Below are 10,142 nucleotides of genomic sequence, written 5' to 3'. Positions count from 1 at the left end.
ACGGTTTTTTTGAAAGGTTTTTCGATGAACTTGTGGAGAGGGATGGCGGGCATGGTCTGTTTTATGTGGGATTTCTTCAAATTTGATTTGGGAGGGGGTTTTCTTTTGGTATCTCTAAATATATTGGAAATTCACGTCGTGATTATTACTGAAGTGTGATTTTACGTTACGTACGCAACATATGTAACTTCATTTCTCATATAAATGATGAACCTTTTTATGGTGTCTTATCAATAACTAAGGGACTGACTTATATTTATTTTTGCCTTTATTGTTGATGTACTCATATGACACATGCTACGATATGTGCACACCGAAACTAACGTTTTGATTGTTTTGTAAAGGTTTATTACGCAAATGACGGACGGAGATGTGGCTGAGGATTTGCGACTACCACAAACTGTCATTGGTCGTTTGGTAAAGGAAGCACTACCACCTGGTGTTATCATTTCTAAGGTTCGTTTTTATCAACCTATGAGTTGAATGAGGTTTCTCATGCTTTCATGTCTACAATAGGCTGTGCTACCAATTTTTTTCCAGAACTTCCTTTTCTTAACAGTGGAAGAGCGGCTTATGAAGTTGCAGAATGAAGTGCCTGATATTACAGGATGCGCGAACAGCGATAGCACGAGCTGCAGCGGTTTTCATCTTGCATGCTGCCACGTATGCTCAAGAATGTGCTGTATCTAGCAAACGTAAGACGGTTGCAGCGGTGGATGTCTTAAATGCGGTGCGAGTTTTGGAATGCGAAGAACTGGAGAAACCGGTGCTTTTAGATGTTTATTTGTTAAATTCATGGCACTTACTAATTATTAAAAGCAAGCTTTGTGCTTCGAATCGTTGGAGAGGAAAGAGTAAGTGAAATGAATGAAGATATGGGTCGTCGTTCGACCCTTGCTTTGTTGTTCACCTCCTGACTGGTTTGGCATAGAGAATTGTGTGGGACAAGATAATCTTTTGTCATCGGACTGTATTGTCCATCTTTTTTTCATTGTAATCAACAACTAGTTGTTCACACGTTACGGACGACAGTTTAGTTTAAATAATTACAGGTAAAGGAAGCAGTAGAGATATGGAAAGCCAACAGACAGCAAAGGAATGAGGAAGCTAAAAAACGAAAGGCGGGACGTGTGCAAAATAATGATCCAGCTGTGTTAGAGATTCTAAAAAATGTTTCACAAAGAGGTGGAATTTCCGTATCCGGCCATGTCAATTCCACAGATAATACAGTTGCTTCAGATGAACCCGAAACGAAGAAAATGTTGTTAGATGTCATTATGGATGATGAAAGCTAAGTATGAAGGAAACAGTCGCCATTGATAACGTCACTTTTGAATTATTTTTCATAGTTAGCCTTTTCTGTCATTTGGCTCTTGCTAATGGCAGACACTTGTAAAATTTAAGTGTAATTTATTTTCTTTACCTTGTTTTTAATTTTTGAGAAAACAGCGGTGGATTGGGAAGTTATTCACCTTTGTGTGATTGTGAAATGGATGTTTTACTGCTGAGCAGAAAAACAGTTATTTTCAGAAAAGAGTAGGAATTCAAATTTTTGAACTTTATAGGAGGAAAAATATCAATAGTGACGCTTGTTCCAATTTTCATGCATATTTTTTGTTCACTCCTCCATACATCTCTAATTTTCTGATCTCATGTGAGACTTTATTGACCTTTGCCTCATTTTTTATATGGCATTTTAATTACTTTAATTTTGTTGAGGCCTTACATCACTCATTTATAATGATTTATGGAGTACATGTCAAATTTACGCATCCTGAAATAGCTCTGCAAATTTTCGAAGAAGAGATGCGTCTGAGATTTTAATTCATTAGGTCTAATCCAGTGAACTGGACGTGCACTCAAATGCTGTTTGGTTGCATCATGCCATTTGAATGATATGAGTGTTTTGATTTTCTCATTTCTTCATAATATCGACGTGTGTTTCTCTTACTATTCTTTGCAATTCTTGATTGTTAGGTTATTTTTATGCTACATTTCTGTATTCACAAAAGAAATTTGTTGTCAATAGAGTAGAGTGATGGAGGAAAAGGAGATAAATACCGGATTTAGATTCAAAGAAAAAGGAATCTATTGCGTGAAAAACAGCTAGCCGATAGCATGTCGTATTTTTTTTTTTTCGAATAAAACATCAGCTGAATTAGGTCTCTGATGGTTTGGAAATAGCAAACAGAGTACTACAACCTCAATGTACAAAGGTGCCGAGGAAGAAGCACAAATGCAGGTGAAATCAGTAACTATTATTTTCTGACCAATATCACCTATGAATAATTGATAGGGAAAAACTGGTAGATGAGCATTTTTTTTTTGCAACTGCAAATATCTCTGGAAGAATTAAAACATGATCCGACTGGATTTGTTTGTTCAACTGTACAAGCTGTCTCTAAGAAGATCAACAACTGTATTCAAGTTGGGACATGATTAATTGGGGTGCACGGAATATTATATGCGTAAAACTTGCATTCAGTGCTTTGCTGGTAGTATCGACTTTTGTAAATACTGATTGTGAATTAAACTATTGTAAACTAAACTGATATTGATTGCTATGAACTAAACTGCGGTCAGAGATCTATCCAAGTGACAAAATCGTGTTTCAGGGGAAATACTGTCGTCACTACATTTCTTTTTCCCTTTGAATGTTTTTAAAAATATTGAATTTAGCGCTCCAATAATAGCATATTTTTTCTCAGCTCTTTATGACTGTTATTAAATCATGTTGATGGACTTAAGATCAGTGATTGGCCAGCTGAAACGAGTCCGGAAGACTAAATAAGATACATCGGAGATGCGGAGTTGTAATAAATTTTACCTTTTAGATAGATTTACTCATTCTCAGCAGGAAACAGTTTATGTGATAGCAATCGTGGAAAATAAGGTGACTGAAGCTGAACTATTATCAAGATTTAGAAGTTGAAAATTTAGTTTATGCTTGCTACAATTTACCCTTACCAATTTTATTGCTGATTAGCAGGCTTGTAATGATACCTTATTTGTGTCCCTGTGTTTGAGTGGTGCTGCCTATTAGTTAGAATGTGTGATTCACAATTTACTATATCATTTTATTACTGCATTAAAATTCATTAGTCAACACTCAAACAACGACATATTCTTTCTCCACAGATCTTTATTGTTATTAAATCGTACAACTTGAGTTTGCTTGTAAGTCTCAAAATCAGCGGTTGAATTGCTTACAATTTCCCGTTTGGTTAAATGCATTGCCCAATAGGCGATCGCTTCATAATCACTTTGTGCCAACATTTTATTAGCAAATAAATATTCGAGCTTTATCAAATCAATCAGATCAGCAATACCAAATATGCAAACACCATGTCAATAATTACCACTTTTACACGGCCATTTTAACCAGGACTACGAAACGTATATCTGCAGTGTAATTGTAATTACATAGATACAGACAATTCAGTTAATATGAACACTTACAGTAATACAGTATCTACTCTTTAAATACTGTTTCAAGGAGATAATGATCTTGTAAATGTTTTCAGATAATTCATTATTTACTCACTTTTGTGGATGACAAAAGGAAGAGTATGAGAAATCAAACAGTATAAATTGGAGAATAATTAATAATGCCATATACAAGCGTCACATACTTCTAACGAATGGTCATTTCTGTGACACAACTATTTTTACTCCTCATAATTCGATTAGTAGAATATAACGGGGCTAAGATTATTACTAAACTGACCTGGTGGTAAAATCGTTTTGTTCATCAATGCATTTTCTTGTGAAGCCACCAGGAACATCTGTAATAACGATTAAATAGTAGTTATAGTAAATGATGTATTTCTGATCTGGCCGTAAGGATATCAGTTATCAAGAATATGTCCTTGTCATCTTTCTATTTTAGGCACTCTGTCTTTCACTTTTCATCTCTTATTATGGAATCCATGTTAAGTTTACCTAATGAATCATCGGAATGTAAGCTATGAAAGAGCATTTCATCAGTTCCTTACGATTTCGAATCAAACACCTCAATGAGAGTCGTCAAGTTCAAATATTCCACCATAAAATCCACAAAATTTCTCGATAATGTAACAGATGAACTTCCTTTAGCAATTTTCAAGTATGTTTTCGGTCGATTTTTAGTTTTATCTGCAAATATTGTATATGCATATGACAGACACTGCAGGCGTTGAAAGAACTTATGTATGACACTTGATAGAAGGCATTTACATTTATATTCTCCTCTGATCATTCATTTCTATCCCTAGAATTACCGGGGCTACCATAGAATATATGGTAGCTATATGGTAGTAGAATACATGGTAGTTCCATTTCGTGGAGCTACCATATATTCTACTTATTGTAAGCATGATCTTTTTGCGAAAGATTGAAGAAGTTAATCACGTGAAACTTTGGATATTATAGTTCTCAGCTAAAGATTTCAATATAAATTCTAATGATATATCATTTTTTTTCTAACCTTTAAAAAGACTCAAAGCACCATAACTCCAATTGGCATTTTTCGTCAAACGATGCTTGTATGGCCTTCCAACATTCATTGCATTACTTCCATGTCCAATATGTCCAATATTTGCACTATTTCACAATTACTTTTTATTGGAATATCATCATTCTATTAGGTACTTTGCATGTCATTTGAACATTTCAAATGGTAAACTTTGCAGTGTTTTTAATTAGATTGAAAGTTACTAATTAGCGTGGAAGAAGTTCTTTCTTTTCATCACTTAACAAGCATAAATAAAGGAAGTGTCCTCTTATTTGGTATTAGCAGTGAAAAAAAAAGAAAAAAACTGGCGCATTTTTAGCGGAAAATGCGGTTTGTGTACGTGATGTATGTGTGTGTGTGTGTGTGTGTGTGTGTGTGTGTGTGTGTGTGTTTGTATATTGGATTGACCGGAATGCTCTTACCGGATTTTAGAATTTCCAAGAAGTTGCGAAGTTAATCTAAATTATTCACATCTCTTTGTCATTTATACTTCTATCATTAATTATTATATACCTGGAGTAAAATAGCATATTTCCATTTCGGTTTTTGCCACGCAATTTCCAACCATACAACTTCTGATCATATTATGTCCTGCGCTGTCCACTTCATATTCAGTCCCCGTTAAAATTACATTTGAGAAACATTTCGACAAATTTCTCATATGTTCATGGAAGAGGTCACTGGATTTACTGTCCAGTGCGTAGTAATATAAATTCTGTGAAGCATACATTAAATTGAATAGCATTTTCTGGACGTAATAGGCCTGAAATTTTAAATCGGAATCCGTCAAGCGATTTAAGTTTGGATCAAAATTTACTTTAATTTTGATAGGTAAGTGGAAACCAATTTTTATACTTCACAAGGGTGATGGATGATGAAGAAGGAAATAAAAAATAATTTATTAAATGAATTTTCTATCTCTCACAAAGATAAGTGATGCCTAACTGATTGAATATCGAGCGAATATGTAGATTAACATAGTAAAATTTGATAATAAATTTCCAAGTAAGTGTCAAATCATAAGTTGTTACATACAAATTTTCTACTGGAAACATTGATGGAAGTAAGAATGGCATGACATCTTCTGTATAATATTTCCTGTTCTTTTGGGAAATTTGAACAAAAATGATGTGAAGAAAAATGAAATATTAAGAAATTAGTAAGAAAGATATTCAAATAAAAGGAATGGTGATTTCAATTCAAAGAAATTTCCCACTTTTTATGAAAGAAATCATTCATATTAGCTGTAAACAACTCGAATGAAAACGATTGGGAATTTTTCTTCATCTTCACTTCCAGGATTTTCCGGATATGTTCCACGTTGTTTAATGTCCTCACATGAATTGCTAATCTCCTCGTCTACTTTTTCAGATTGAACAGTATATAGTTCCCGTTCCCGAAGAAGGTTTTTTGGCCGGTTCAGCATATCACACAATGAACGCCTCATTTTCTGTTAACAAAAGAAACTTCAAAATAATATTTATTTACATGTGCAACTTTCTAATAATTCATAGGATGTTATAAATAGCATCGACTAAAAAAATCCAAAATTTCATTAAATATTAGACTTGCCAGCAAGTACTAAATTCTAAGGATAAGAAACGGAGATCAAAGAGTATTTAATTACAAGCGCAAATACCAAAATATGAAAATAATCTTTATTGACATGAAAAATTTACTCACCGAAACGAATTTTTTCGCTGCTGATGGATCACTCGGTGTTAAATCACAATCTTCTTTTGAGAGTGAATGGTCGTAAAAAAGAGGTACTAAATGTGGGAATTCTTCATCCTGATGCTGATCCGGTTCACTGTTTCCTGCTAATATGCAAGCTGTCACGTGTGCGAACAATGAATTATTAGAAAATAAGCATGACAATATCTTCAGTTATACGAAAGACATAATTACCAGTAAGAAGTAGGATAGTCTGGCAAGATTTTATAAACTCACAAAAATGAGTTTGATATAAGCCGGGCAGAAGCTGGAATGCAGCAAGTAAGAGGACGATGGACGTTGGTTAGTGAAAGCATTTCGTAATTTACTTAAATTCTGAAAATATCACTTTGAAAAACTAAACTATCGATAATCCTAGAGCTACAAGGTTCATCGACCGACTGATATCAGCTTATGATGGATAATTGTGTTATGTGCAAATGGTAAGATGGCAAAGAGGAAGAAGAATTTAGGAGGATGTGAAAAATGAGCAGCTAATTTTAAGTTTGTGATACAAACCTGAAAACACAACCTCCTGGAAACTTCAAAAGAAAATTGGTGAAACCTAATCAGGTCTCATGAAGCATAGAGAAAATGATGATGTGAAAGGGAAATGTAAATATAACAAAGCACAGGTTCACAAGTTTTGCGTCGTCGATCAAATTCAACATTTCATGTTTTTATATTTATTATTAAATTAATCTCATACACATTAATTCCAGTCAAACACATTTTTCAGGCGTTGTGGCTGCAAATGATTCAGAATCACAAGATGTTTCTTGTGGTTTAGAAGCTTGAACCAAATTGATTAAGCTTTGGACATAGATTGCTGCTGATACTAAGTTTCGATGAAAGAAGTCATTAAGAAGTTTGATATGATTGAAATTAATGTGTAAGGTCCTTATCATATCGGATCTTTTGCAACAATTCTGATAATGTGATATTATAACAAGTATTTGTTATTTACGAATTTTTTCGAGAAAATATTTTTTTTATCAGTGCATCCTGATGGAATGAATATTACAGAAGGTGTGTGAAGGTACGAAGATCGGTTAACATGCCAGCCATATTTAACTAAGTAATATTGCTTGAATTATTAGCTATATTGGACCAAGTAATATAGTTCGGATTGCTAGCCAGCCATACTAGACCAAGTAATATTGCTGGGATTGTTAGCCATCCAAGTAATTCCGCTTGGATTGTTAATATGTTGGATTAAATGAAATTGCTTGGATTGCTATCTATATTGGACCAGGTAATAATATGTTTTTTACCTTTTTTCGGACAATCTATAACAAATGGGCGAGAAAGTAGTAATTGCGATATGTAAAACCTTCCAATGAATATGCTGTTGATTGAAATACTTACACTTTAGTCTATCTCACTTTCGCTTTCCCGATTTCCGCAATTTTCTTGGTGTTCACCTTTCTGTTGCACTTTCGCCTCTTGCCTTCCCACCTTTTTTTGTCTAAGTAAACAGCTATTCAACCTAAGCTAAACTTGTTATTTGCATTCCTGAAAACTGGTACTGAAAAAAAGGCATTACTTGACTGAACTTGAGCTTATCTTATACTTCATTATCAAATGGGAAAAATTTTTACAACTTCGAAACTTAAAAATGAAGTGCTGATTTGAATAAAAAGAATTAAATGCTGAAAAAAAATTCAGAATGGGTTTGATAACTGGATATGACGCTTCTTCGAGGTAAGTTGAGAAGCCGGAGTTGTGTAAGACCTTGTGGATTTCATAAAAAATTTAAATTTCTAGAAGGAACTTTGAGGGAACACGCTTTAATATTATTCCATTTAAACTTATTACTTATATATAAACTTTGTTTTCTTAACTTTTTCCCTTTTAATTATAAGGAAAACAAATTGAAGGGATACTTTACATCTTTAGTTTGCGAAAAAAAAAAGAAAATGAAATTTCTGGATTTTGGAATTGCATTCTTCACTTTCTTGTATATAATTTGCATTATAATATTCCTATTATATCTTTGAAGTTGTGAAAGCTAATTGCAGAAGGAATAGCAAAGGAGTGGAGATATACATGACTATTCTGGAGAATAGCAAAATGCAATGTAAGATAAAGCCCATTGCAAGGATATTCCTATTATCACATCTTTAATATCTGCACTGTTCAATTAGATATACTTTAATTTAAAACAAATTTTACTTTGGATTGAAATTTTCACATGTTGCTGAAATGCATGCATGCTAGAGATCGTAACATGGATGTAAGGATCGGAGCATGCACTGCTAATGTTTGTCAATTACTAATTGTAAAGCGTAAAAAAAAAAAATAACGAAATTAAATGAAATTACCAGAAACCTTCCTTAATGCTTTGCATAAAGCGATTGTTAAAAAAGCCAAATCAAAGAATGCATACATTGACCTAAATGGTGAAAAAGAGCAAAGTAATGGATTCTTCAAATTACTTTTACTTAAAGATTGTAAAGATAAAAATTTGAAATTGTAACTGAAAAGAAAATAGATTGGATTAAGAAATGGTGCAAAAAAAAGCGGAGGAAGAAGAATTGGTCCGAAAGTATATGACTTCGAAGTAACTTAATTCAGCAAATTCCCTAAATATGCTTATGAATTTTCATCCAGTCTTAAAATCTTTTTATTATTCATTTTTTATTTGATAAATTGTCTTGGCTAGATAATTTGATCCATCGCCTAGTGTGTGTCTTTTTATATTCTCAAGTTTAATATCAGGATAGTGAGGTCATTTAACATTAAAGAATTTTCACGAAATGATCAAAGACCAAAATGGTTGGATTGGCAGATACAAAATACATCATTTGATTGAATCACTAATTTTGTTCAACATATTTCACTGTTCTCTACATCAAATTCATTTCCGATGCAGAATCTCGCCAAAATCTGGTCAGACTTTTTTTTTCTCTGCAGCCTGATACTGTACCCGCGACTACATATAACACAATGCTATTTCTTTGCGCCAACTTGATTTTGTGGCATTTTGCTCGAAAAAAGTTTTGACTAGGAACAGTATGAAATCAGCACACCTTGAATTGATATGGTATTTCAACCTGATGCTTGCATGGAAATTTGCATAATTTAATCAATTCAGGTAAGAACTTGTCAATAACAAGAGCAATCAAAAGCTGATAAGTTGGATTTCCATCTTTCTCGTTCGTTGTGAAATCGAACCGGTAAACGATTAATATAATAACTGAGTTTTTTAGGCATGATTTCAGCAGCGGAGTAAGTCCGATTATGAAGAGCATGAGCCCAGCAACCGATTGCTGTATAATCATATTCCGGAAGCATTTTGTTTGCAAATAGAGCTCCAGAAGTAGTCATGGTGGGTAAATCCGCAATACCAAATATACAAATGTCGTGGCGATAATGACCACTCCGGCAGTGTTTCGTGGACTTTTTCCATACCACATACCTAAGAACGTTTGACAAATTGCGCCATTAGATATCGATAGCTTGTTTAGATGTCAAACTGCCAGTAACGATTGCTTTCTTTTGAGCTAGTCGGCCATCATACAATATTTCCATGAATTATTCCGAGCTTCATAAGCGTATAGTCCAGCTGTGTTAGCTAATCAATTAGCTTTCATGATTTCCTAATTTCAATGTTAGGCATCCCAATGAGAGCTTATGAAGATGAGTTTTCAAGCTTTCATTCAATTTACTCTCACTAAACTAACCATTATAAGTAATAGTAACAATGATAATAAAATACCTGGTGATCATATTGTTATAAACATTAATGCACTGCCGTGTGAATCCACCAGGTGCACCTGGAATATGAAACGTTATCTTCATGGAAATAATGACAGTTCTTGGATTTTTTTTTGCCAACTTAGCTATTTTAAAGCAGAGTAGAGGGGAATTCCACATTAAGTACTAACCCAAAGAGTCCTCGGAATTCAATGATGAGAACAACATTTCATCACCT

The 10,142-nt window shown here is 33.7% G+C and overlaps 5 protein-coding genes across 5 annotated transcripts in view; 1 reads left to right on the top strand and 4 right to left on the bottom strand.

Moving 5' to 3' along the window:
- The first annotated feature begins 342 nt into the window (after window positions 1-342).
- LOAG_09571 (DNA polymerase epsilon p17 subunit) lies at window positions 343-1,388 on the top strand. Its single transcript, XM_003145098.2, has 3 exons — window positions 343-456; window positions 608-766; window positions 1,053-1,388. The coding sequence occupies exons 1-3, from the start codon at window positions 358-360 to the stop codon at window positions 1,293-1,295; spliced, it is 501 nt and encodes a 166-aa protein (XP_003145146.1). The 5' UTR covers window positions 343-357; the 3' UTR covers window positions 1,296-1,388.
- Window positions 1,389-3,102: 1,714 nt separating this feature from the next.
- LOAG_16644 (hypothetical protein) lies at window positions 3,103-3,276 on the bottom strand (the record flags this gene model as incomplete). Its single annotated transcript, XM_020449290.1, has 1 exon — window positions 3,103-3,276. The coding sequence occupies one exon, from the start codon at window positions 3,274-3,276 to the stop codon at window positions 3,103-3,105; it is 174 nt and encodes a 57-aa protein (XP_020307206.1).
- A 410-nt stretch (window positions 3,277-3,686) lies between these two features.
- On the bottom strand, window positions 3,687-4,544 carry LOAG_16643 (hypothetical protein; the record flags this gene model as incomplete). The annotated part of the gene is made up of 3 exons (XM_003145097.2): window positions 3,687-3,785; window positions 4,013-4,134; window positions 4,466-4,544. 3 exons carry the CDS (start codon window positions 4,542-4,544, stop codon window positions 3,687-3,689), a joined length of 300 nt encoding a protein of 99 aa, XP_003145145.2.
- Window positions 4,545-4,997: 453 nt separating this feature from the next.
- Window positions 4,998-5,939, bottom strand: LOAG_09569 (core-2/I-Branching enzyme family protein; the record flags this gene model as incomplete). Its single annotated transcript, XM_020447968.1, has 2 exons — window positions 4,998-5,255; window positions 5,748-5,939. The coding sequence occupies 2 exons, from the start codon at window positions 5,937-5,939 to the stop codon at window positions 4,998-5,000; spliced, it is 450 nt and encodes a 149-aa protein (XP_020301852.1).
- A 3,374-nt stretch (window positions 5,940-9,313) lies between these two features.
- Window positions 9,314-10,142, bottom strand: part of LOAG_16642 (hypothetical protein) — a gene marked incomplete at both ends in the record, with an annotated part of 3,335 nt that continues 2,506 nt past the window's right edge. The window contains 2 exons of the mRNA XM_020449289.1: window positions 9,314-9,626; window positions 9,927-9,984. Of these exons, the coding sequence (XP_020307205.1) occupies window positions 9,314-9,626; window positions 9,927-9,984 (371 nt within the window). The remainder of the gene's footprint in view (window positions 9,627-9,926; window positions 9,985-10,142) is intronic.

Source organism: Loa loa (assembly GCF_000183805.2).
Source record: "Loa loa unplaced genomic scaffold supercont3.11, whole genome shotgun sequence".
In the NCBI taxonomy this organism is placed as follows: domain Eukaryota; kingdom Metazoa; phylum Nematoda; class Chromadorea; order Rhabditida; family Onchocercidae; genus Loa; species Loa loa.
This window is presented reverse-complemented; position numbering and strand designations above follow the sequence as displayed.